General features: G+C 42.1%; 2 protein-coding genes across 6 annotated transcripts in view; both read left to right on the top strand.

Annotated features, from left to right (window-relative positions):
• Positions 1–394: 394 nt before the first annotated feature.
• Positions 395–22,292, top strand: SFT2D2 (SFT2 domain containing 2). 5 transcript variants are annotated; one of them, XR_006551537.2, is made up of 10 exons: positions 402–584; positions 6,212–6,298; positions 6,550–6,635; positions 9,633–9,714; positions 12,094–12,129; positions 12,217–12,275; positions 14,171–14,200; positions 16,008–16,092; positions 16,519–16,579; positions 21,298–22,292. XR_006551537.2 is itself a non-coding variant. In XM_006051628.4 (9 exons), exons 1-8 carry the CDS (start codon positions 522–524, stop codon positions 16,045–16,047), a joined length of 483 nt encoding a protein of 160 aa, XP_006051690.1. In that variant the 5' UTR covers positions 402–521; the 3' UTR covers positions 16,048–16,092; positions 16,519–16,815. The 5 variants fall into 5 exon arrangements, 2 of the variants coding, with proteins under 2 accessions (XP_006051691.1, XP_006051690.1); XM_006051628.4 differs by lacking the exon at positions 21,298–22,292 and having other exon boundaries at positions 16,519–16,815; XR_006551536.2 differs by having other exon boundaries at positions 404–584; positions 16,008–16,579.
• The window catches only part of TBX19 (T-box transcription factor 19), a 78,743-nt gene continuing 68,640 nt past the window's right edge, over positions 17,075–27,177 (top strand). Inside the window, exon 1 of the mRNA XM_025287407.2 lies at positions 17,075–17,203. The gene's annotated coding sequence lies outside the window, so the exon portion shown is untranslated. The remainder of the gene's footprint in view (positions 17,204–27,177) is intronic.

Here is a 27,177-nt window from a genome sequence, read left to right as displayed (position 1 = left end):
CAGTTGGCCTCAAGTGATTTTTAAACAGTTGTTTACACTGTAACTAGGGCAAGAATGCAGATTCCTCACAGCATTTGTTTATAAGTTTGCACCCACACCAGAGGGAGTGTGAGGCACAGGAAGGTGGGTTCCAGGCGTCAGTCTTGTTTCTGCAGTGCCTTTCATGTGCTAGGGACTCCGCGTTTGTTCACTGAACCCCGGAAGGGAGGGCTGCCGCTTGGAGTGTGTAATGCAGCGCTGGACGCACAACCGCGACTTCTCCTAGCTCGGCAGACCTTAAACCCAGCTCTTCCTGCCCACCCCTCCTTCCCAGATCAAAATCAGCCGGAGAAAGAGGGCGGGGCGTAGGCGGGCTGTGGGCGGTGGCCTCGCTGGGCGCCTGCGTGGGTCGGAGCCAGGTGGGCAAGTACCTGGGCGGGGCGCGCTGTGGTTGGCGACGGCTGGGGCAGCACCCGGAAGAACCTGCGACTTAGCCAGCGCAACAGGCGGCTGGAGGGGCAGCCGAGTGGACCCGTCCCGCCATGGACAAGCTGAAGAAGGTGCTGAGCGGGCAGGACTCTGAGGATCGGGGCGGCCTGTCTGAGGTGAGTGCACCTTGGCGTCCCACCCTCCTGGTCGCACTCACCTCCGCCCCGCGGCTGCCGCTCCCCTGCAGCGGTGGTAGGTCCGTCGGGGGCCTCGGAGAGCACCAAGCCCGCCCCCCAGCTCCGTCGGCTCTTGTTGCTGGCTGGTGAGAAAAGCATGCTGGACTTCTAGGGTTTCTTGGAAAGCAACTCTGCCTCTGCCCCTTTCTCCTCCCCCGCAGGCTCAAGACCTTCGCTTTCCCCTCACTTTCCACCCCAAGTGCTAGGGCCCAGGCACTCTGCATAGGGCGGTTGGCACCTGTTTACTTTTTTTTGTCCTTCACCCTGTCAACCTTCCGCGCCCCATCCCCTCACAAAGGGAGGAAGGGCCACGCTGGAGCAAAACCGAGAAACATCTGCGAAAGGAAGGGTGGCCGTCGGAGGCCCCGTTCCTGCCGGCCAGGGAAGAGGCTTTAGCGCCGAGCTAGGCTGAGGCCTCTGAGAACCCGGCGGAGGGAGTCCTCGTATAGATTGCCTGGGCTAGGCCCTGGTGAGGGTCCCTGCTCGATGCCCACTGCGCGACGGGGCTTGTGGCCGCGCCCTGGTACCCCCGGCTGCGTTCTTGCTCGGTTTAAGTTGTGGGGTGTGACATGCCCACCCGACGTTTGCGTACACTGCTGCTGCAAATTGTCTCCAGGAAAACCGTGAATTCCTGGAGCTTTGGGACCATATCTTGTTTCTCTGCCGGCACGTAGGCGTCTTAGACTTCACCGACGCCCAAAACCTCTTGAGGCCGTCTGCTTGTGTGTTTACTTGATTAGAAAGGTTTGGTTGAGCTGAAACGTGGGCAGTATTACCCACTATGTTCTAGAGCTACACAGTATGTTTATTGCCTATTTCAAATGCTTTGAGCTTTTGTTATTTTTTTTTCCTTTGTTGATGACAAAATGACATTTCTCTTTATTCTTTTTTGTATTTCATGGGCCTTGGTTTCCTCAATTATAAAAAGAAGCCGTTGCACAAGATAATATAGCTTCTTTCAACTCTGTACCTAAGTTTTTCCTCAGATTTTCATCAGTGTCTTTAGTGATTATCTCAGCATGCTGCTTTCAATTGGCTTTGCAGTTGCTGATTTTATGTTGAGTGACCCTGATACCTCCACCCCTCCTTCAATCTCAGAACCCTAAAATTTGCTGTCTGACTCTTCACCTTGAAGAAGTAACACTATAGATGTTGAGTGTTATAGGAATTGGGGTTTAACATTTTTTGGACAGTTCATAGCAGCCTCTGGCTTCTTTTAAATCGATTGCCTTTACTAATTGGTCAAGGCTCAGAAGTAATTTCATTAGTTCCTGTTCTTGATTTCTGGCTTCTAATATGAACCCTTAAGCCCAACCTCAGACTAGGCCTAAGAAAATTTAGATGGTTGACAGTCATGCTTATCTTAAGTTTTTGCTGCACAGACTGTCAATAAAGTTTTAAAGCAGCTGGGGTTCAAAAGGGAGATGTTTTCTTTTCCTGAGAATTCTTGGGGGGACAGTGGGAATTATGCAGTTATTTTGATTTGGAAAACTATCATGAAGTGGTAGACAGACCCTCAAGAGTGAATGATGGTAGTACAGATTGAAAATATAAATGCTGAGTTTGTTTTTACCTAAGATAGTGAATGCCTATGTTGGATACAATGAAGGGCTTTAAAGAGTTGTAAGCTCAGGCATGTAAAGTCTGTTTTAGGAAGACGAGGTGCTTCTCTCTTGTTCTAAAACACTGTTGTCAGTTTCCTGTCTCTTGAGTGTGAGATTCCTGATTACATACATCACTGCGTGGCACTTCCTGAGTCCTCACTCCCAGGAAGCATTTTGCATCTAGCTGAATCACTCTCAGGGTTGCTTTTGGCTTAGTTTTTACTTATTAGGTCCAGGCCACCTTGAAAATGTTGGTTCTGACTTGTCTCACATTTCCTATGCTTTTAAGGCTTAAGAATGCTGGTGAAATTTCTGTGTTAGTGTGTGTGAAGTTAGACTTGGTGACCTTAAAGTCTCTTTTAGTTCACTTCAGTCGCTCAGTCGTGTCCAACTCTTTGTGACCCCATAAACCACAGCACGCCAGGCCTCCCTGTCCATCACCAACTCACGGAGTCCACCCAAACCCATGTGCATTGAGTTGGTGATGCCATCCAACCATCTCATCCTCTGTTGTCCCCTTCTCTTCCTGCCCTCAGTCTTTCCCAGTATCAGGGTCTTTTCCAATGAGTCAGCTCTTCGCATCAGGTGGCCAAAGTATTGGAGTTTCAGCTTCAGCATCAGTGCTTCCAATGAACACTCGGGACTGATCTCTTTAGGATGGACTGGTTGGATCTCCTTGCAGTCCAAGGGACTCTCAAGAGTCTTCTCCAACACCACAGTTCAAAAGCAGCAATTCTTCGATGCTCAGCTTTCTTTATAGTCCTACTCTCACATCCATACATGACCACTGGAAAAACTGTAGTCTTGACTAGATGGACCTTTGTTGGCAAAGTAATGTCTCTGCTTTTTAATAAGCTCTCTAGGTTGGTCATAACTTTCCTTCCAAGGAGTAAGCGTCTTTTAATTTCATGGCTGCAGTCACCATCTGCAGTGATTTTGGAGCCCAGAAGAATAAAGTCAGCCACTGTTTCCACTGTTTCTCCATCTATTTGCCATACAGTGATGGGACCAGATGCCATGATCTTCGTTTTCTGAATGTTGAGCTTTAAGCCAACTTTTTCACTCTCCTCATTCACTTTCATCAAGAGGCTCTTTGGTTCTTCATTTTCTGCAGTAAGAGTGGTGTCATCTGCATATTGAGGTTATTGATATTTCTTCCGGCAAACTTGATTCCAGCTTGTGCTTCCTCTAGCCCAGCGTTTCTCATGATGTACTCTGAATATAAGTAAAATAAGCAGGGTGACAATATACTGTACTCCTTTTCCTGTTTGGAACTAGTCTGTTGTTCCATGTCCAGTTCTAACTGTTGCTTCCTGACCTGCATACAGGTTTTTCAAGAGTTTACATTCAATTATAAAAGCTGTCAGATGTCACCAGAAATGAGTGCTTAAAAAAAAAGTCATTCTTTTAATGCAAACAATAGAAGTATGATTAGTTCTGTTTCTCCTATACATGAAACTGCAGAATTATAAAACTTGCCTGGTAATGTCTAGTCACAGATGGCTTCTTGATGAGTTTTCTAACGGATAACCTGGTCTTCATAAATCCAACTTCAACCTTTATTTTCTGTGGGCTTTCTGAAAATAGAGGCTTTGTGTTTTCTCTACAGGATTGTAGGGACGAGGAAGGTCTGAATGGTACCTGGTTTGAAAGCACAGGAATGAAGCAGTGTTCCTTTCTCACCTTCTTCTAGTTACCAGTCCTGTTTTCCTGAATGATTATCAGTTTTTCTTATTTTGGCAAGAGCCCCTCTTCTCTCCACATCCTAGAGTCAAAGGGACCTTTGTGCATAACTACCAGACAGCCTGGGAGCTGTTTGCCTACAGCTTCTATCCAGGTGCTATTCCAACTACTCTAATTTCCAAAAAGTGCACCAGCAGTTTCTAGAAACCATGAATTTAGGGAGTTATTTTGCATCCACACGGTTGACCTTCACAAACAGACAAAAAGAAGTGTTTCGTTTTCACTGGGTCTAGTTGGAAGTGGAACAACAGCAACAGCTTCCTCTGGCCTGTGACCAAGCACGGGTGTGAAAGAACCTGCCATTACATGGATGAAAAATTATGGCCACTCCCCCATTTTGCCAAATAGGGTGACATCTGGATGGTAGTCAGCTTGAGAGACGTGTAGAACCAACGCGTTACTTTCCTTTCTGAAGGCAGAAACCAGAACTGCTTCCTATAACAAATGATTTTAATTTTTACAAGAGCTGGCATCTCATCATCCTTTTGAAACTATTGTGGCTTATCTTCTTTAAAAAACAGATGACTCTTAAAATGTCTCTAGATGCCAAGCAATCCTATCCAATCTCGCTACCACACTTTTTTTTTTTCTCACGGAGCTCTGTTCCTTTTTCCACCTTGACAAGCACCTTCTTTGGTGCTTGCATGAGTAGCAAGAGTGGTAGCTTTTGATTTTTTTCCTCTGTCCTTGGTAGGAGGTTGAAAAAGGGTCTAACCTGATTCTCTGGGATGCCAGTAAAGCCTGGTAACAGAGCATCACAAGGCTCATTTCAGGGGAGAGTGTGGAATCAGGTGGCTCCGCTGTCAGCTCCTGACTCCTGCTCCCCTTGCACGTCACCATCTCTGATTGTGCCGTTCGTGCATTCTGTGGCCATGTGTGTCTGCAGGGGCTCTTTGTGTGTTTGTGTACGTGTGTGTGTGTGAGGGGGTTTGCAATGTCATGAGCCCACTTTCAATATGTGTGAATAGATGGGACAGGAGAGCCCCTTTTGATAAGCTGCCCTAAATACTTTTCTTGTGGGTGGAGAGAAAGCCATGCTGTAGCAAAGCTTGCCATGCCTGGGGGAGCCTCTGGTCCTGTTCTTCTGGCTTCTGGTTTGACAGGGAGTTTGGAGACAGGGTTGAGAACAGGCTCCTAAGCTGGGAGCAGTCAAGGCGGTGCCCATCTACTGACTTTCGCAGCCTCTACCACACTACCTTCTTCCATTAGGTAATGAGATGTGGAGTCTGTAAGCTCTTACCACATGGCCTGGTGGAGACTGTGCTGTCCACTTGAGGTGAAGCCTGGGTGAATGAATATACGTGGGGCCTGGCTGCCTCAGCTGGGCTGGAGGAAAGGCCTTTGGTCTCCCTGGCAGCTACTTGTGCAACTTGGAACAGCTGTGGCCAGTGCATAAGGTGAACAGGCCTCATGTCTCTGGTGCAGACACCTGACTGTCATCTTTGACATGGGGAAAAATAGCCTCAAGAGCTACTCATAGGCTCCCTTGTTTTAGCAGAGTTTTTCTGGAAATCTTGGCCCCTTCTGAACTTTGCTCTTGGGAAGGATCAATCGTGGTGGCAGAGAGGGATGAGTAGGACAGTCATTAATTAACTAGGATCCATCTCACATGAGGGTGGCTTGGCTGATGCCAACACCCTGAAGAACAGTTTCTACCAAGAGTGAATAGACTTGGATAAGAATCCTGATTAGGGTGAGAGTCAGACTCCTCCTGGGTCCTGGAAGGGCCAGCAAAAACAGTGCATGACAAAACTTGACTGAATTAGGAGATGGTGCCCCAGGGACCCCACTGCCTGAGTGCCACCCCTGTCTCTTCCCCTTTTCCTGGGCCTCTACAAGCAGAGCTCATGCCTTTCCAGGTGTCCTCATCTTGCTTGGGCTGCCGTAAGGGCTCAGGCTATTCTAGGATCTTCTGCAGTCTTGCCTTTCTGTTTGTGAAGTGCATTGTGCTTAAAGCAGAGAGTTTTCACCTTCGCAGATATTCAGCCAGAAGTTGGTAGCCTCTAATTAGCTACAGGAGATGAGATTCATGGGACGGATAAGGAGCTGGATTCAGTGACTCGTGAGGGCTGTTGTAGACATGACCAGTTAGGAGTCCGTGTTCCTGCCTTCCTCAGTACAAATTCTAAATTTAATTATGTGTATCCTTTGTTTTGGTGATTAAATATGCATACACATGTATGTAATTAGTTTTTTTATTTTATTTTTTAACTATTTTAGGTTGTTGAGGCAACTTCATTAAGCTCGGGCACCAGAATAAAAGGCTTCATTGCCTGTTTTGCTGCAGGAATTCTCTGCTCACTTCTGGTAAGACCTCTCTGCCCTCCTCCAGTCTTTCCTGCTGCCTTTCTTCTCTCCTCTTTTTACTTTCATCAACCCCCTTTTCTCTTTTGTTTTTCACTGAAATGCATAGATAAGAGGAGGGGGAGGTAGGTAACAGGGGTGGAGAGGGAGCTGAGGGGTGCGGGGAGGGAACAGGTTCCTCTGTGAACTCCTGGTTCTGTGGCTGTGGTAGAAGGGGTTCCTCATGTGCAAATGTCCTGTGCCTTGTCTTACAGGGAACTCTTTTGCTCTGGGTGCCCAGGAAGGGACTATATCTCTTCGCAGTGTTTTATACCTTTGGTAACATCGCATCTCTTGGGAGGTAACAGTTTTGTTTTTTTTTAAATCTAACCTTAGCCAATTATTAGATGGGGAAATGGTTGTAGATTGTGTTTAGAGGGAGGTGAAGGAGGATGCTTCAGTAATTATAAGGATTTGGAGAGTAAAGAAGTCATTAAAACACATCACTTTTATATCCTACCACTTCTATATATACATATGTATTTTTAACTTCAGCATGTATTTATATCTTAGTTCATCTTTGAAGTACCCCTGGGAGGAGGCAAGAACCACTTGTAAAAATTACCACTGTAATTTTACATGGTGCAGAGCAGTTGAATGACTTCTTCACGATTTGCAACTCCACCGTCTCCAACACCACCTTCTCCATTGCTCTAGTCTTACTGCTCTGCTTCTCGCTGAGTGACTTACATGCTCCCACCTTGTGCTGCACTCAGCGGATTCACAGACAAACAGGGTTTGGATCCTTACTGGTTGGCCAGGCAGACAGACATACAGGATATGGAGAGAGTGATGCCTGGGAGAGGGGCAGGTGGGCTGAGCTGATCTGACCCGACTTGGGGAGCCAAGAGGACCTTCTGTGGAGAAGGTGCTATTTGAGCTGCTCAGAGCTCTGGCATCTATCACTGCTTCTCTGAATACTGTGTGAGTTTCCTGTTGGGCTTCCCTGCCTCTTTTATGGACCCCTCGCCAGGCCATTTTCCACAGAACTGTGGAGTCGCTCCTTTTGTAGCCCAACTTACCCCCTTAGTGGCCCCCCCATTCCCTCTAAACAGGTGAAGTCCAAACCCCTCAGCATGCATGTGGGGCAGACCCTTCCAGCCTTCCTCCTCAACCAGGCTCAACTTGCATTTCCCCCAAACGTTTTTGTTCTTTGCTGGGACTATTCTCTGCCTGGGGTCCTGGCCCATGTGCACCCCATATTTGACGGGTACTTGCTTATTTGTCAGTACCTGACTCAAAAGTCACCTCTTCTATGAAACTTCTCTTAGTTCCATTTTCCCCTTCGGAATCACTGACCTCCTCCTTTAAAACGGGCTCTGTCTATCCCATATATATTTATGTGACAACACAGATAGCGTTTTATTACACTGACTTGTTGCAGGCGTGTAAACCACTTGACAAGGGCTGCACTTCTGTCTTACTTGTCTCCACATGTCCCCCAATGTAGGTCTTTTTCTGGCTGGAAATGCTAACCAAATGATTAAGTATAATGCACTGGACACCTTCCTGAAGCTTCGTTTATTAATTCTTATGATAGTATAATGCTGGACCTTGGAGATGTCTAATCTGGCTCTAAAGCTCTCTCAAAGACTAACTTTTGGGGAGTTTTGCTTTGGGTAGGCAGCATAGGTTATAATGTAGAGTCTAGATTGAGCAGAAATATATAGGTGTGTTAGTTCAAAGGACCTATTTAACAAATCCTAATGGAACTGACCCTTCATGGCATTGCTTGGGGAGATAATAAAGGGAGTGAATTATTTCGGCGTGTGTCTAGGAGTTTGTGACTTTACCTGTAATCTTTTATATTTTTGTATACATGCTGCATTTAATTTTGAAAGCTACCTTTGGCTCTTGCTTCTTGTTCAGTGTAGGCTTAAGAGTGCACTCAGCTCAAACACTTGACCTGGCAGCCTTGAATTCAAGTGGAAACTTAATGGCACTTCAAAGAGAGGTAGAGTTATTTAGCTTTTTTTTTTTTTTTAATAGAACACTTAGTAGCTCATGTCATCTGCTGGTTGGCTTGTGTTAAACACTGACTATAACCAGCTACTCCTGGAGCGATGCTTCTTGTGGCATTTCTGTCAGAGGAGTCGGGAAGCATGACTTACAGCTGGCCCTGGCTCTTGCTGTGTTAGGCATGTCTGATTCATTTGTATTTACTCTTTCTTATTAGCCACCTCCGGAGAAGGCAATGGCAACCCACTCCAGTACTCTTGCCTGGAAAATCCCATGGACGGAGGAGCCTGGTGGGCTTCCGTCTATGGGGTCACACAGAGTCAGACATGACTGAGGCGACTTAGCAGCAGCAGCAGCATCAGCCACCTCTCAAATTTCATCCCTGCAGAAGACATGCTGAACCTGTCCTTTGGAGCTTGGTAATCCAATAGATGTGGGCTGGAATGCCAGCTTGTTTAAATGCCTAGCTGTGTGATCTTGGATAAGTAAATTAACCTTTCTGAACTTCATTTTCTCAATTCCAAAATAAGAGTAATAATACCTAACTGCCAGAGTAGTTGAGAGGATGAAATGGAATCATGTACGTGATATCTGCTGCTGCTGCTGCTAAATCGCTTCAGTCATGTCCGACTCTGTGCGACCCCATGGACTGCAGCCTACCAGGCTCCCCCGTCCCTGGGATTCTCCAGGCAAGAACACTGGAGTGGGTTGCCGTTTCCTTCTCCAGTGCAGGAAAGTGGAAAGTGAAAGTGAAGTGGCTAGCATTTAGCAAATAGTCCACACGTCACGGATGCTGCTACTATCATCATTAGAATTATTCTCTGGAGATTATGAAAGAAAATGGAATTCTCTACTTATTAACATAAACTACCTAAGCCTGTAAGATATGTTTTTTCTTTTTTCAATTTCCTGTGTCTTTTTGTCTCCATGGGTAGGTTGTTAAGCAGGCCAAGGTAGCACCTGTGAGAGAGGGGTCCTCTAGCCTAGTGGTTTTGGGGGTAGTTCTGGAGTCAGGCCTACATGCATCTGCAGCCTCCCTGTACCATTTTCTAGTTGGATGGCCTTGGATAAGTAAGAAGTACTTCTGGATTTAAGTTTCTTCACCTGCAAAATAAGTATGGTAACTGTTCTGTGATCACTTCATAAACTGTTAATGGATTGAGTAAGAATAAGGCACAAAGGCCCTGAGCACAGCACCTGGCCCAGAGCTTTCCGAGTGTGGCCACTGTTCCCGCTCGCATTGCCACAGGTGAGCTGCAGTGGGCGATGAGGAGGCACCTTGGTGTCCCCAGTGTGGTTTTGTTCTGGTCTGAACGGCTTGTCTGTGTTTGCTTCTTAGCACTGTCTTCCTCATGGGACCAATGACACAGCTGAAGCGAATGTTTGAGCCTACGCGTTTGATTGCAACTGTCTTGGTGCTGGTAAGGTCTGCCTGTCAGGTAACAGAAGTTACCTGTTAATTATTATTTTTAAAATTTTTTTATTTTATTTTATTTTTTAACTTTACAATATTGTATTGGTTTTGCCATATATCAACATAAATCTGCCACAGGTATACACGTGTTCCCCATCCTGAACCCTCCTCCCTCTTCCCTCCCCGTACCATCCCTCTGGGTCGTCCGATTGCACCAGCCCCAAGCATCCAGTATCATGCATCAAACCTGGACTGGCAGCTCGTTTCATATATGATATTATACATGTTTCAATGCCATTCTCCCAAATCATCGCACCCTTTCCCTCTCCCACAGAGTCCAAAAGACTGTTCTATACATCAGTGTCTCTTTTGCTGTCTCGTATACAAGGTTATTGTTACCATCTTTCTAAATTCCATATATATATGTTAGTATACTGTATTGGTATTTTTCTTTCTGGCTTCACTCTGTATAGAGTTTTTGTTTCTGCTGTTTGGAGTTTTTTTCCTCTTAAATCTGTGGACTTCTAACCTTTTCTCTTTCATCTTCACTTACAACCCAATGTCTGCACCCCCTGTGGCAGAAGGGGGTATCCCTTTTTTAAAATTTATTTTTATTTATTTATTTGGCTGTGCTGGGTCTTAGTTGTGGCATGCAGGATCTAGTTCCCACATCAGGGATCGAACCTGGGCCCCTTGCGTTGGGGGTGAGGAGTCTTAACCACAGGACTACCAGGGAAGTCCCAGGAGCATTCTTTATCTAATAATTTTTCTCTTCCCTTTGACTTGTGTTTTAGTTGGTATTAAGGTATTGCCAGTTCTATAAAGACCTCCCAGAAGGTGTTGCTTGTCAATTTAGCCAAACTCATGTGGTAAAGGGCTTCCCAGGTGGCGCTTGGAGTAAAGAACCTGCCTGCCAACGCAGGAGACATGAGACGTGAGTTCGATCCCTGGGTTGGGAAGATCCCCTGGAGGAGGGCATGGCAACCCACTCCAGTATTCTTACCTGGGGAATCCCATGGGCAGAGGAGCCTGGCAGGCTACAGCCCATAGAGTCACAAAGAGTCAGACTTGACTGAAGCGACATAGCATGCATGCAGGCATGTGGTAATAAGAGAGCTGTGACATCCTTCGGGTAACGGGTGATGCCACATACAAGCAGAGCTTGGAGGGCATTACTCAGGAATACAGGGTTCATTCTCTAGAGTGGGTATCCAGTCTAACATGGTCTCTTTTTCTCCTTGTCATTATCTGACTTTGGAATCTTGTTTGTTTTTGTCAGTTTTCCTGCAGTGGGTCTGGTCTCCCTCTGGCTCAGCACCCCTGTTCCCTGCTGGTCACCACAGTGCCTTAAGTCTTGTCCTCTCTTTCTGTCCCTACTGGGGAATGCCTCTCTCTTCTTTGGGCCATTTCGTTCCCTTGGACCATCCCATCATTCCAGACCATATTCTCTGGACTTCTGTTATAATTACTGGTATTACAGTATTGTAACTTGATCCATATACTTCTGTTTTTAGTTTTGTGTACATCTCATTTGTTCAGATAGTTACCTATTGCAACTATTTTGTGTTCTTTGAGAGCATCGGGTAGAATGCTGGACACCAGTTTATTTCCATCATATTTATTGAGCAATTACTGATACAGCAGGGTAGAGAGGACAAGCGTGACTGACAGCTGGATTAATTGTTGTTGGCCAGCCCTGGAGGTAAATGAGCTGGAGAAGTCTCTTGCAGAAAGAACTTTCTAAGAAAGGATGCAGTGCTGAGGGGAAGGCGTGGGAGTGCCTGGCAGTCCAGTGGTTAGGACTTTGTGCTTTCATTCTCATGGCTTGAGTCCAGTCCCTGGTCAGGGAACTAAGATCCCACAAGCTGTGTGGCGCAGCCAGAAAAAAAGAAGACTAGAAAGAACTCGGGTAAAGTGTTAGGTGTAAACAGATACAAACGGATAACTGACTCATGGGCTCTGAGAGTGCCATCTCATGTTAACCTTTGTCCTTTCTACTCCAGAGACTATAAAGAAGTGTGTGTTAAACCTACTTTCGCACATTTGAATGGAAAGATGGATGGATGGGTAGACCAGAAATGTGCTTGTGTTTGCTGGGCAGAGATTTTGAGAAGATTTGAAAGTAGAAGAGGATCCTCCTCCTCTTTTTAATCTACATGAATCCTTACTGACAGTTTCATTTGAACTCTTCTGCCAAAACATGGGTTCTGAGGTAGCTTAGATGCTTTGAAATAATGGATGCATTTGGTTGCTGTGATAATCACAGGATCTGGTTACTGCAGTTTGACGTGCTGTTGTAAGTTTGTCAAGAATGACGTCTTTACAGTTTTTCCCCTCCCTGTTGTCATTGTCACTATATTAATTAACGTTTCCATTCTCTCTCTAGTTGTGTTTTACACTTACCCTGTGCTCTGCCTTTTGGGTAAGTGTTTCTTTTAATTTTCCGTAACCTTTTTGGTGTGTGCCTCTTGTCATACACATTCCTGTAACCGAATCATTTTTCTTCCAGTGGCACAACAAAGGGCTTGCTCTCATCTTCTGCATTTTGCAGTCTCTGGCCCTGACGTGGTAAGTAACCTTTTCAGCCGTCCCCTCCCACATCAGTCTCTGACTAATGCAGCTGACAGAGATAAAATCCCACATGATTTGGGTAGGAGGATTAGGAAAACAGAAGCTTTTCAATTTAAAAATCCTTAATGATGCAAGTCAAGTACACTGTCGAGCCAAAACCTGTCAACTCAGCGCACTGCCAATAGGTGGCATTAGTGGTCTTGAGTGGTCATGGGAGGCTCTTTGCCCACTGCGGTATTCTTGCTGGGCTCAGGATTGATTTTGAGATGTTGCTAGCATTATTCAACCATTCACGTCCGGTAAGGACAAGGACAATGAAGTATTGTAGGGGCTGGTAAAAAGAGGCTTGTGAGTCAAATAGACATTAAAGAAAAGGGAAACTGGCAAAAAAAATCATGAGTGTTATATTTATGGTTGGATGAATCATTTAACAGAAGGACAAAAAGTGTCACTGTCCAGAAACAGTGACTGATGAAATGGAAAACCGTGTGGCTGTGGGCTGTAGCACGACAGAGAATGGTGGCCCGGAGCCCAAGCATAGAGAAAGGACCATTGGAGACGTTCAAAACCATGGATGGTGCTGTAGGTTCATGGCCATTTCACACCTGCCCAGGCACATATGGAGACAACAGCTCCTGAGACATTTCCGTAATATGTCCACAGTTTATCAAAGGATGGTATCTGCCAGGACAGTTTCATAAAAATGTGACTAGATCTACTTTGGGAAAAAAATGTTGGCTCTAATGCAAAGAAAGGAGGACTGAAAGTTTTAAAACTTCCAGGGATCAAGTATAGTCTTATTGGATAGAATTCGATCTTGAGACTGCGTGCTTAACATCCATTCTTCCTTTTAGTAATTTTGGACTTTTGAATAAATGTACTTTCAAAATTCCCTTTGGAATTTACTCTGTTCCAAGTAAGTGAGCTTCTGTACATGGTGAGTGTCAGATTCAGAGAAGGCTGGCCTGATTTTCATATGGCACATGCAGCGCGTTAATGTATTGAAAGGGCCTGGTGTAATGGCTTATGTTTATATTTTGGTTTTCTTCTGAGGCACAAATCAGTCCTCACATGCACATGCCTTTCTTTGCTTATCGACTGAATATGAAGCCAGTGTTTAAAGGTTTGGCATTCATATGGGCAGAAGCAAATGGCCCTGTTACAATGCTGATGTGTTCCAACTATATATGCCTTCTTAGGGCTGATTGACTTCCGGCCTGCCTGACACCCAGGTCTGGTCTTTTAGGGTGTGACCACCTTCCTCCCTGTGTGGTTCCCTCCTGGGGAAGGGGATGAGTTAACTGAGACCACCAAGAAATCTGTGGGCTTGGGTTCTTAAAGAATCATAGTTAAAAAAAAAAAAAGAATCATAGCTTGCTTATACTTTCATCCATAGAGCAGTTGGTAGTGTGTTTCCCCACCTTTACCTATTCTCTTTTCACTTCTTTTACAATTAATAGGCACAGACCAGAAAATTTATCCCAGTTGGGTAGAAGGTACATTCTGTTGAGGATTTGTAAAATATTAGGGGACAACTGATCTGGATCTTATTTAGTGTTCTTTAAGAATAGGGCTTCTAGGATATCTGGAATCTGTATGCTGTAGGTGATGTTGCTGGCTCATTTGGTTAAAGATGAACCCCGTGAGGCTGAGGTGACACTTACCACCACATGGGCCTTTTGCCCTCTAACTTTGATTACACATGATACTTGCTTCCCTGTTATACACATGACACAGTGTGTGTGTATGTGCTTGTGTGTGTGTATATGTGTGTATAGGTGTGTGTGTGTTCATGCACCCTCCACACATTGCAGATGCTCAGAAGCCCAGTTCACTCTATAACCTTCCACTCACTTCATCTGACGAGATCTTTTGTTTGTTTTTCATTGTAGGTACAGTCTTTCCTACATACCATTTGCAAGGTAAGACTGACTCTCCTTAGGACTGTAACATCAATTATTTGGGGATGAGGATATGTTTGCACAGGTCCTTTTAGTTTAGGGTGGTTTTATAGAGCTCATGCTATTATATGGTTACGAAAAATCCTTGAGACAAATAGGCAGATGTTATACATCTGTTTTATGATTTTATACATTTGTAAGCTGAGGCTCATCCCCAGCCCCACCTATAACACAACCAATGATGGTCATTGACCCAGGTCTACCAATTCCTGATGCTGGGAACATTCTGCTGTGATAGATAGATAGATAGATAGATGGATTCCTTATCGCTTTTTTAACCTGTAACTTTGTGGATATTTTCTTAAAGGTGATTATCACCTTAATAATCACTGAGCAAAGCATGGAAGGTTCATGCTTGTTTTCTTGCCCTATCCCACTGATGGAACATTTCAGAAAAGAATTCATAAAGGGAAGTAAGCAGGGCCAGAACTCTGGAGGACTGCAGTTTCCTAATGAAAGCAGTACGACCTTGGGCAACTCACTTGACCCCACCTTGGCCTGAAAGGACTCATGATAACTAAGAATAATTTCACCTCTTCTCACTCTGAGCTTCTGACCTCAAGACCTTCTTAAATTAGCACTTTCAGTGATCTCTATCTCTGACTCTGTTCTCATGTCACTCTTTAATGTCCATTCTTTTATAACCTGTAAACTAAAAAGGGGCTTTTCCTTAACGGTGTTAAGGAAATGAGAAGTGTGGGAGAGTTGAGAATGAGGAAGAACAGGCTTAAGTTTCAACGCCTTCCAAGGCTGTGTCTGACAGTGACCAGAAGATGCTGGGGAGTGACTGATTAGACAGGAAGTTAACCAGCTCATTGTGTTAAAGGCTGTGTGAATAGACTTTCCAAGTCTTTTAATATGTTATGCATATTGTGAGCTGCCATGAGGGATTTTGGTCATAAAACACTTTCTCGTGGATCTGCTGGGACTTCAGTGTGGAGCGTATCTTAAAAAATGTAGTCCTAGAATTATCCTGATAGTAAAATACAGTGTCTGTTCATGTGAATGCATTCTCTCATGCTCCCTATCTCAGGTGACTGTAGCGTCCTTAGCACAAGAACACAGAGAATAGAGCTTGGGTGAGAAGTCTTAGATGTGGAGGTGGGATGGACATGCCTGCTTGGAGAGCATAGTAATTTGCTGAGCCCTCACTCTTTTCTTGCATGCTCTGCACTGAATTCCAAGGAGTAAGTGCCTGAGTTAGGGCTCATACAGCAGGGTCACAAGTGCTCAGTCCTCATAGAGAGCTCCATGTGCTAGGGAACTGCACGATGTCTCTTAACAAGTTTCTGCTGCCTACTTAGAAGGAAGAAAGGCCCTAGTGCCTATTTTATTTAATGTTTTTAGTGCATTCTGTGCTTCTGGTTGATATTAAAGTACACAGTCCTGACTAATTTTTTGGTTTCAGAAAGTTTCTGCTTTCTTCCTATTTTTTCCTCTAATTGTCAAGATAGCTGTTGTTTATTAAATACCTCCTCTGTTCAGTGCATTAATCCCTGAACTGGTCAGTAGGATTGGTGGGAACATGTCCTTTTACAGATGAGGAATTTGAAATTCAAATAAGGCAAGTAACTTGCCCAGTATAACATTCCTAATAGATGTTGAAGCTGAAGTCGATGCCATGTAGGTCTGACCTCATAGTCTAGGTGCTTTCTGCTCTGCAGCATGCTACTCTGGGTGCCCAGGAAATCTCAAGGAGGGCCTTTACCACTTCCAGGAGGCTTTGGGGTGATGATCTCCTGTTTTTCTTTGTGTTTTTTTCTCCCAGGGACGCTGTAAAGAAGTGTTTTACCGTGTGTCTTGCATAACACACAGCCAGTTTTGCAAAGCTCTGGAGAACACCGTGGATGGATGTGGGTGGACCATGTTGTAAATATCTTCTAAACCTCTGTCTCACAGACATGTGCCTTTGATCTTGCAAGCAACATGTGGCTTGCATTTTGAACCTTTGAGGATTGCTTCTGGAGGCAACTGTGTGTTCCCAAACCCAAATGTCTGCCGCATGATACAAGAAATGGGTTCTATATCTGACAGAGTGGAATCTTCCTCATATACCTTTGATGGTGTTCCACTGAGTTTTTATGGGTAAAAACCTTGTTAGCAGCAGCAGATAAGCCTTGGGAGCCAGTGATTCCCAGTTGATGACAATGGCCCCATTGGATACTCAGGTGCAACAGGAAGGGATAGAGTTTGGGAATCAATGGGACTTTGTAGATTTGTCCCTCAGCGTGTCACGCCTGCCCCATACAACATGGATGTACTTCTACTTTGGTGTCCAGGAACAAGCTGCCATCCTGACATTTGAACGTGAGCCTGTGAAGAGCCTGGCTGTGGAATGAGGTAGAAAAGCACTTTCTGATGATGTGTGTTGTTTTTAAACCTGAACAGCTCTCTTCTGATTCCACACCTGTGAATGTATTTTCTTTCCTTTTTTTTTCTTTTATTGGAGTTTAGTTGCTTTACAGTGTTGGGTGGGAATGTATTTTCTAATGCTCATTGCATACTCTTCTTCTTGGGTTTTCATTTCTTTCTTTCTGCCTCCCCAACGTATCTTTATTCTTGACCTCCTGGAACAAGATTGAAAGAGAACAAAGCTGCGGCAGTAAATACTAGTGTTTCCTTTTGGACAGGAGCCAGTAGGAGGTGGAAAACCGTGTTGCTCTCTGCTGTGTTCCGCCCCCACCACCATTATTTGTAAATGTTTGCTTTTAAACCGATTTTATTTTCCATTCTCCCCTGGAATGGGGCCAGGGGAGAGTAGGTGGGAAGACAGAGCCCAATCATGGAGCCAGCAGAAATCAGGCACGCCTACCCAGTGACCTTTAAACAGTCCCAGTGTTTTGCACTGGAGCCTGTGCTGGAAACAGTGGGAGAAGACACCGGGGGCTGCAAAGTGGCCACATCACAGCCTGAAGCCTGATCACAGACAGACTGCTTTCGTGTCCCTGATTTTGTCTAGTACTGGTAAGAGCCTTGTGATGAAGCAGAGATTGTTAACCCACTTGGCAGGCCAAAAAAATCAAGGCTCAGAGAAGTTACTAACCCTAACCCAAAATCAGAGTTGATGGCAGAACTGAGTCCTGAGCCTGGGTGCCCCCGCTTCAGTCCCCTTTGTAACCCACATTTCTGGATGTGGCTCTGGTGATATCTCCTGTAACTATTTTCCCCGTTTTCATCAGCAAGCTTCTTCCTTTTCTGGCCCAGTCCTCTATATCACTGTATCTTCTCTTGCTTAGTCTCCCTGTGGGAAGCTTTCTCCTGGATCTGTGGCCTCTTCATCAGTTCTTATGTGCCCGTTTGCCCTTCCTTACTGCATGACCATCAGAATGTCCTGTATTGATCATCAGAGCTCTTGGCATTGCAGGGCCTCCAAAGTCTCCTTCAAAGCCAGTCTATTTGTGTTTGCCTTTCTTTTCTTCTTCCAGGTCTGGCCTGTCCACTCAGGCTCTTGCTCTGGGAGCCTCCAAACCAAACGCAGTGTTCCACCTCTTGTCTCCTTGCCTGCTAATTGCTGAATTCTTTCTTCTGCTGTAGCTGAGACCTCAGACTGGCAAGGCTTTTCTTCTGATCTGGGGAAGGTATGAACAGGCCTGATGGTGCCAGAGTGAGGAACCTATGTTACTGGGTCCTTTCTAGGCTGTTGAGGGCATCCTGTCTTCTCCTGAGACCCCTAATATTCATTCAGCTAGAAGTGGAAAGTATATACTATCATCTGGTTACCATCACATGCCAGGTGCTTCCAAGAGACTGCTCAGGTCTCAAAAGGGCCCTGAATGGGGCCAGAAGGAAGTCAGGAGTCTTCATTGTTTCTTCTCTTTAAAGCTAATGTGAAACTAACCTGGTCTCACTGTGAGCTTCAACTAGCCTGGAGGCCACAAACAGCCACAGGATTTCTGTGGCTGACCCCTCTGTACCTGTTTCAGAGGCTGGACTTGGACTTTGTGAGACATGAGGTTAAGGGGTCACCTGGCCTGTGTGATGTAGTGGTGGTTAACGTGGGCTATGAAGTTAAACAGGTCCGGGTGAGTTGTGGCTCAATCACATGCTAGTGTCAGGTTGAACAAGCTCCTTAACCTCTGGTCCTCATGTTGCTCATCTGTTTAAAAATAATGGGGATAATTGCTGCTGGATCATTGCAGGATGTCAATGAGAAATATGTCAAGTGCTTAGCAGGGGGCCCAGCATAGGTAAATATCTCAGTAAAAGGTGGGTATTATTATTTAAGCCTGACAATAATGGATGACCATTGAAGGTGACAGGGTGAATGTCTCTGGTCATTAATTTATCTAAAAAAATTTATTTTGTGCTATGTGTCTGGCACTATAGACATCACCATGCAACATCTCACTGAATATTCACAATAACTTTGCTAGACTAGCAGTGTATGCTAGTTACTGGGTTGTGTCTGGCTCTTAGCGACCTTACATACTGTAGCTCACCAGGCTTCTCTGTCCATAGGATATTCTAGGCAAGGATACTAGAGTGAGTTTATAATGGCCAGGACATGGAAGCAACCTAGATGTTCATCAGCAGATGAATGGATAAGAAAGCTATTGTACATATACACAATGGAGTATTACTCAGCCATTAAAAGAATACATTTGAATCAGTTCTAATGAGGTGGATGAAACTGGAGCCTATTATACAGAGTGAAGTAAGCCAGAAAGAAAAACACCAATACAGTATACTAACGCATATATATGGAATTTAGAAAGATGGTAACAGTAACCCTGTGTACGAGACAGCAAAAGAGACACTGATGTATAGAACAGTCTTATGGACTCTGTGAGAGAGGGAGAAGGTGGGAAGATTTGGGAGAATGGCATTGAAACATGTAAAATATCATGTATGAAATGAGTTGCCAGTCCAGGTTCGATGCACGATACTGGATGCTTGGGGCTGGTGCACTGGACGACCCAGAGGGATGGAATGGGGAGGGAAGAGGGAGGAGGGTTCAGGATGGGGAACACATATATACCTGTGGCGGATTCATTTTGATATTTGGCAAAACTAATACAATTATGTAAAGTTTAAAAATAAAATAAAATTTAAAAAAAAAAAAAAAAGGATACTAGAGTGAGTTACCATAGACTAGCAGTCTTGTCTCTATTATTAGACAAGAAACAGCCTCGGAAAGGGTAAAGGGTCTGTACCAGATCTCACCGGCAGAGGACGCCAGTTCTTAGATAAAAGCTCCTACTTTGTCTACTCTTGAGTCCTGTGGCCAGTTTGCTCAGACAGGTCCATTCCAACACCTTAGCAGCTCGTGGGTGATCTTGCCTTCCAGGATCTTCCCAGACTCCTACATTTTTCTTTCTGCTGCCTTACCTTTTGGTTGCTTCCCTACCTGTTTTTGTCTGCTGGATTGTAGGTGCCCTTTTCGAATGTACTGAAATCTGTTACCAAGCAACAGTGCTGGTTAAAAGGCAACCCCATGGATGAGACAAGGAGTGGAGAGTTGGGGTTTTAGATCCCATGGCTGTTCGGGGTCTGTTTCCCTGCTCCTCTGCCTTCTACCTACCTGTTCATTGCTGGGTTAGATTTTTGCATTTTGGAATGAAGGGAGCCATTGAGGTGGCTCTTTTGTAGACAAGAAATGTGTTTGTTCAAGGCGGTGCTTCCAGCAGCTGGCTGGGAGGCTGGCCTGAACGCTCTTCCTTGGCTGTTGGCCTGTGACCGCTGTGCTGGGAGCAGCACTGCTCTCCAGTCCTGGAGGCCTGGCTTCTTCTTAGGTTTCCCCGCCCCTTAGAAACTGCTTGTCTGGTGCTGGGCTAGTGTATTTACTAACTCATTGCCTCCCATCTCCCGTCTCAGAGTTCTTTGCTTTTGCCTGATGTGTTCAGGGTGGCCTCTGGCTCTCCAACTTCTCTGCGTGGCTGTGCCCATGGCTATGGGCTGCTGAGACCTGGCCCAAGGTTTCCTCTTTCTCTTCCACAGACTGTCTTGTCTCTGGGAAGGAGCAAAACACTCTATCTGGCTGAGCATTCTCATTGGCCTCATTATCAGTGCTTGGAGCTTTTGTGCATCACTCCTGTGTGGTGATTGTGGATTATCCACCTGAGTGCTACCCTAATCAGTATATGCTGAGAAGCAAGAAATATAATCATGAAATGCATCTAAAATTACTTTTGGATACTTCCATTAGGAAAGATAATTAAGAAGAGGGTCATACCTTAAAAAAAAATGGTGTGGGGGCACTGGTTTGGCTGCTTTTGCTTTTGGTATCTCCATGAGCATGACACGTGTTACGACACATGTGATGAGACTTGGTGGAATGAATTAGAAAATAAAACTGCAGCCCTGTGACTTCGGTATTCTTTTTGTGTGGGGTTGCCTATACAAGGCTTGTCTTCTCATCTCTTTCCTCAGATAACTTCTGATTAGAGTCGGCTACAGAATTACAGATACTTCAGAGTTCACAACCCATCCTTAAACTTCATTTTAAGCAAATAAAAACAACAAAATCAGTGTTTAAGGTTTATAAAGCCATTTTGCTAGATAGTAGGTATCATTCTTTTGATTTTAAAATCCAAGACTTAAGTTTTTAGATATGAAGTAGTTTCTTTGCAGTTAGCATTTTTAAAAAAGTGGAAAAAGACTCTACACCTGATGTGTAGCTCTTGAAAAGATTAACAAAAGAATTTACATTTAAAAGTCTACATTTTTTTTTTTTTTACCAATTTTTATTTAAAAAGTTGGAAAGTTAAATCATGTGACTTTAACGTACGTTCTCATTTATAATTTTATGAAATTCTGAGACCTTGAGGGTGTTTTGGTCAAGTGAAGAGGAGAGTGCCCTGCGGTGTAGGTGCCCAGTTTACTTGGGGTAGGGCATTTAGTCTTTCCAGTTATCTAGTTCTACCCTGAATGCCTTGATAACACTCCTAAGGCCCTGGTATGCTTACGCTTTGCTGTTTTTGGCTCAAATTTCTGCCCCTTGGCTTCACAAAGCACTTCACAAAGCAGAGATCTCGCTGCAGAGCTTGTGAGCAGAGCCCAGGGACCATCAGTGCCTTTGTTGATGTAAACTGACAGAATAACATTATGTTCTTTTTTAGCTGGAGCTGATAAACTGATGATGAGCTTGAAAATATACACAGCGTTTTCTATAGATGGAATGAACTGAAAGCAGGGAAGAGTATGTTCACTAGGCAGAAGGAGCACGGCTATTTGAAGTGAAGGTCAATCCATAGCATTGTAATAAACGATCCACAGCATCATAGTAACTACTACTACTGATGTGTATATTCAGAACAATATCACTACATTTTTTTAGTGGAGTGTAATTGCTACAGTGGTCATTACATTTAATAAATAGCACCAAAAAACAGACATAGTGTAGGCAAAAATTCCCTGATATAAATGGCTGCCTAGATTTAATATCATTGTGGATCCGTCCGTGGGAGCCATCCTTTGAGACCAAATGGAGACTCAAACTGGGCAGAATGTTGCTTTCTGCCTGTTGAACTTCCAAACTGCAGGAAGAGGTTAGTGCACCTTAAGCACGGATGAACATTATACTTGTTTAGTGTCTTAAAGGAAAAACACAGTTTACATGCAATCTTGTGGTCTTAATGCTATGAAAAGTGCTTTCTTTGCCTTTTTCAATATATTTGCTTGACTTAGCCACTTTGAACAAGGAAAAACAATTAAAACCTGAACTATGATCTTTTGCTGCTTTGTACATTCTGATTGTGCAGTTGAGACGACGGATTTTTAAAAGCCCCTGGGGAGTTTATATGCCTACAGAACATTGTGCCTGTTCTAATATGATAAGCTTTTAAGACACTTGGTTAAAAATTCGATTTTTATAATTGTATAGATACTCAGCCAATTCTGAATGCTGCTGATGTCATACCTAAATTTTTATGTCAAAAATATATTGTGTGTTGTTTTTCCTACCTTGAGATCCTATTTCATACAATGAATATTGTTTTCTTTTTACTAACTCCTTTCAAAGAGAAAGAATTTTACTGTTAAGGAAGCTGTTTTTCCCCCAAATATCACAAAACTTTTTTTTTTCTCTAATAAATGAGAGCATTATGATCTTTAATAAATCTTGTGCTGTCTCTTATTCATGTTTGTTTTTCCAGGAGTCACTAAGCCAAATGAAGACTGCATGACTATGAGAAAAGAGCATGTCTTTAAGATGAACCTTTAATGGTAGCACATGTCATAGGTACTTAAAGATGTGTTTTGAGATAAACTGATATGTTTATCCTTTTTTCAAATGACTTAGGATAAATACAGATCTAAGGACAGTTTTAAAGGTTTTGAAATGTAAGAAATTTCAAGTGGTTATTCTGGATTATTCCTGTATACCTAGCTAGTTTAGTTACTTTGTGTAAACCAGATTGTCAAATTAATTACTGTAAGGTTTTTAATAATAATATTTCCTTATTCTTTTAATGTCTGTAGCACTTGTACAGACATTACACTTGTACAGACTTGTAGCACTTGTACAGACTTGTACAGACATTGAAAGAACTTGTCAGTTCTTTCATTGCTGATACTGATTATTTGTGTCTGTATTGATTGTTTCAAAAGACAACTCAGTTAAAAAGATTTGAACAGACATTTAACTTAAGAAAATATGTGACTAGCAAGCAAACACATCTAATAATAATATATCATCATTATATGAAGTTAATAAAAACAGGTAAAACTCAATCCTAGATTTTGAGGATGTATTCTTAAGTGGTAAAATTATAATGAAAGCAAGGAAGTTATTTGCGTAAAAGTTTGGATAGTGATTGCTTTGAGAAGGATGGAGAGGTTAACGATTGAGAAGAATCAGAATGTGTAGGGAGACCCTGGGTGCTGATTGTATTTCTTGATCAAGTGGTCCTTACAGGGTGTTCATGAGTAAATCATCGCACTTTGTATTTTTCATGTATGTGCTCTTTTAAAAGAATATTTATTTCTTTTGGCTGCACTGGATCTTAGTTGCGGCACACAGGTTCATCATTGCAGCATGCGGGTGGGATCCTCCGTGGGAGTGCACAGGCTTCTCTCTAGGTGCACTGTGCTGGCTTTGTAGTTGAGGCACATGGGCTTCATGGCATGTGGGATCTTAGTTTCCCAGGCAGGGATTGAACCTGTGTCCCCTGTGTTGGAAGGTGGATTCTTAACCACTGGACCACCAGGGAAGTCCCTGCATGTGCACTTTTGTGATGTGTTGTATTTTATAATAAAAGAACCAGCTTTAGTTTCATTGGTTGTCTGTTTTCTATTTAATTAATTTCTTACATTTCTTCTTTCCTTTCTTATACCTACTTTGGGTTTATATTACTTTTCTGGCTTTTTAAAAGTTAAGACATTTAAATAGTTGACTTTAGATCTTTCTCTTGTAATATAATTTAATACTGTAAATTTCTCTCTAAAGACTATTTTAGCTACATCTCACAAATTTTGATATATTGTGTTTTCATTTTCAGTCCAATATATTTTTTATTTCTCTGATTTTTTTCTTTGGTCCATTGATTATATACAAGTGTGTTTAATATTCAGATATTTGGAGATTTTCTTGATTTATAATTTAATTCTGTTGTAGTCAGAGAATATAGTCTACATTATCTTAATGTGTTTAAGTATATTGGGACTTGTTTTATGGCCCAGCATATAGTCTGTCTTGATGGATGTTCCATGTATATTTGAAAAGAATTGCATTTAGCACTGGTTGTGTGGAGTACTCTATAGATACCAGGTCAAATTGGTTAATAGTATTATTTAAATTCTGACCTTACTAATTTTGCCTACTTCTATAAATTGAGTGAGATGGTGTAAATTATAATTGAATTTAATTATTCATTCAATTAGCTTTTTAAAAATAGCTTATTTAAAGCATTAAAAAATAAAATACATGTGGAGAAACAAAATATGAGACAAAAATGTTTAGCTCAATGAATTATTACAGAATGATTGTCTAACCACCACCCAGGTCAAGAAATAGAACATTGCCATCACCCCAAAGTTCCCTTATGCTCCTTTCCAGGTATCATTTCCTATATCTCTCCTTCAAAAAGGGGACCAGTATTCTGATTTTATAGTGTCACTTCTTTGGTTTTCTTCAGAGTTTTTTCTTTCAGTTTTATTGAGATATAATTGACATAACAGCACTGTATAAGTTTAAGGCATATAGCATAATGACTTATATACATCTTGAATTGATTGCCACAATAAGTTAACATCTATAATCTCATATGTATACAAAAAAAGAAAAAGAAAAATATTTTTTTTCCTTTGTGATGAGAACTTCTAGGATTTACTTTTCTTAACTTTCAGATATACAGAGTTTTAACTATAGTTATCATGTTGTACATTATATCCCCAACACTTATTTATCTTCTAATTGGAAGTTTGTAACTTTTACCCACCTTCATCCAATTTTCCCATCTTCCAATCCCTGTCTATAAATCTATAAATAGTAACTATAAATCTGAATCTTTTTCTGTGAGTTTTATTTTTAAGATTCCACATAAAAGTGAGATCATATGGTATTTGTCTTTTTCTGTCTGCCTTCACTTATCCACCCATGCTGTCATAAATGGCAGGATTTCCTTTTTTATGGCTGCACAGTATTCCTGTGTTTGTGTTTCAGTATGATGCTGAATTTGGTTTCCTGGGGCTTTTTTTGTTTTGCTTGTTTTGAGCACTTCTGCATCAATGTTCATAAGGAATATTGGTCTCTAGTTTTTTAAATAGTATGTTTGGCATCATAGAATAATTTAGGAAGTCTTCCTTCCTCTTCAAGTTTTGGGAAAAGTCTGTGAAGGATTAGTTTTTCTTTAAATGTTTGGTAGAATTGTAGTGTCTCTATCATGTCCAGGGTTTTTCTTTGTGGGAATGTTTTTGATTACTGATTCAACATCCTTACTAGTTATAGGTCTATTGAGATTTTGTATTGGTTTGTGACTTAATCTTGGTAGAGGAATACCAAGTGTTGTGTTTCTAGGAATGTGTTCATTTAAACTAGGTTATCCAATAATTGTTCATAGTACTCTCTTAATCCTTTTTATTTCTGTAGAATTGGTAGTAATGCTCCTACTTTCATATCTCATTTTAATATTTTGAGTTGTCTCTCTTTTTTTCATAGTTCATCTAACTAAAGATTTGTTGATCTTATTGATCTTTATTTGTTGTTGATCTTTTTGTCAGTCTTTTGTAGATCTATTGACCTGTTGTTTTTGTTTCATTGAGTTTTTTCTATTGTTTTTCTATTCTCTGTTTATCTCTGCTCTAACCTTTATTATATTAAGTTTACTTTATTACTTTACTACTAGCTAGCTTTGAGTTTAGTTCTTTTTTCCCCTAGTCCTTAAGTTGTAAAGTTAGGCTGTTGGTTTTAGATCTTTTTCATTTTTTAATGTAAGAGTTTATATAGCTATATATTTCTTCCAGGATTGCGTTTGCTGCATCCCATAAGTTTTGGTATGTTGTGTTTTCATTTTTGTTCAACTATTTTCTTTCTTTTTAAAAAATTGTTTTTAATTAGAGGATAATTGCTTTACAATACTGTGTTGGTTTCTGCCATATAGCAACATGAGTCAGCCATAGGTATACATATGTCCCCTCCCTCTTGAACCTTTCTCCTACCTCCTTCCCCACCCCACCCCTTTAGGTTGTCACAGAGCACCACATTTGAGCTCCCTGCATCATACAGCAAATTCCCACTGACTATGTTACATATAGTAATGTATTTGTTTCAGTGCTACTCTCTCAATTCGTCTCACCCTCTCCTTCCACTGTGTCCACAAGCCTCTTCTTTATATTTCCTAGTGATTTTTTGGGTTTAATTTCCACAATCTGTGAATTTTCCAGTTTTCTTTATGCTGTTGATTTCTAACTTAATCCTGTTCTGGTCAGAGAAGATCTTCTGTATGATATCTGTCTTTTAAAATCTATTGAGACTTAATTCATAGCTGAATATACAGACTATCTTGGAAGATGTCCTGTGCATTTGAGAAGAATGTTTATGCTGTTGTTGGTTGGTGTTCTGTATATGTCTGTTAGATCTCATTAGTTTATTGTGTTAAGTCCTCTATTTCCTTATCTTCTGGCTGGTGGTTCTGTTCATTACTGAGTGAGATATTAAAATCCCCAACTATTATAGTAGACCTGTTTATTCTTTTTTTCAATTCTGTCAGTTTTTGTTTCATAGATATTCATTCTGTCATTATGTGCATAAATGTTTATGGTTGTTATATCTCTTGCTGTATTAATCTTTCATTAATATATAATGTAATTTTTTGTCTTTTTGCTTTAAAGTCTGTTTTGTCTGCTATGAGTATAGCCATTCCTGCTTTCTTCTTATTACCATTTGCATGAAATACCGTTTTTCATCTTTTTACTTTTGACTTGTTTGTGACTTTGGTTTTCAGGTGAGTCTCTTGTAGATAGCGTGTAGTTGAATCATATTTTTTTTTTTTTTTAATCCATTCTACCAAATTTTGTCTTTTGATTGGAAAGTTTAGTAGATTTACATTTAAAGTATTCATTCTACCAAATTTTGTCTTTTGATTGGAAGGTTTAGTAGATTTACATTTAAAGTATTCATAATTGTTTATCAGGGAAGACTTTCATTGTACTATTTCTTTTCTATATGCTCTATAGCTTTATTGTCCCTCATTTTCTGCATGTTCATCTTCTTTTGTGTTTAACTGATATTTTTTGGAGTGAAATATTTAAATATCTTCTTAATTTCCTTTGGTGCTTATTCTGGGCCGTTTTATTTGTGGTTACCCATGGAAATTATGTTTAACATCCTAAAGGTATAAATTTGAATATATTCTAATTTGAGTGTATAGCAGCTTACCTTCAATAACAAATAAAAACTGTATTTCTTTATAGTTCTTATCCACACTTCTTTTGGTTGTCAGTGTCATAAAATTACACCTTTATTTTTGTGTGCCTGAAAACATAAACTAATAATTTTTAAA

Source organism: Bubalus bubalis, chromosome 6, assembly GCF_019923935.1.
Source record: "Bubalus bubalis isolate 160015118507 breed Murrah chromosome 6, NDDB_SH_1, whole genome shotgun sequence".
NCBI lineage: Eukaryota > Metazoa > Chordata > Mammalia > Artiodactyla > Bovidae > Bubalus > Bubalus bubalis.
Note: the sequence above shows the minus strand (reverse complement) of the source record. Positions and strands in the feature narration are given on the sequence as shown.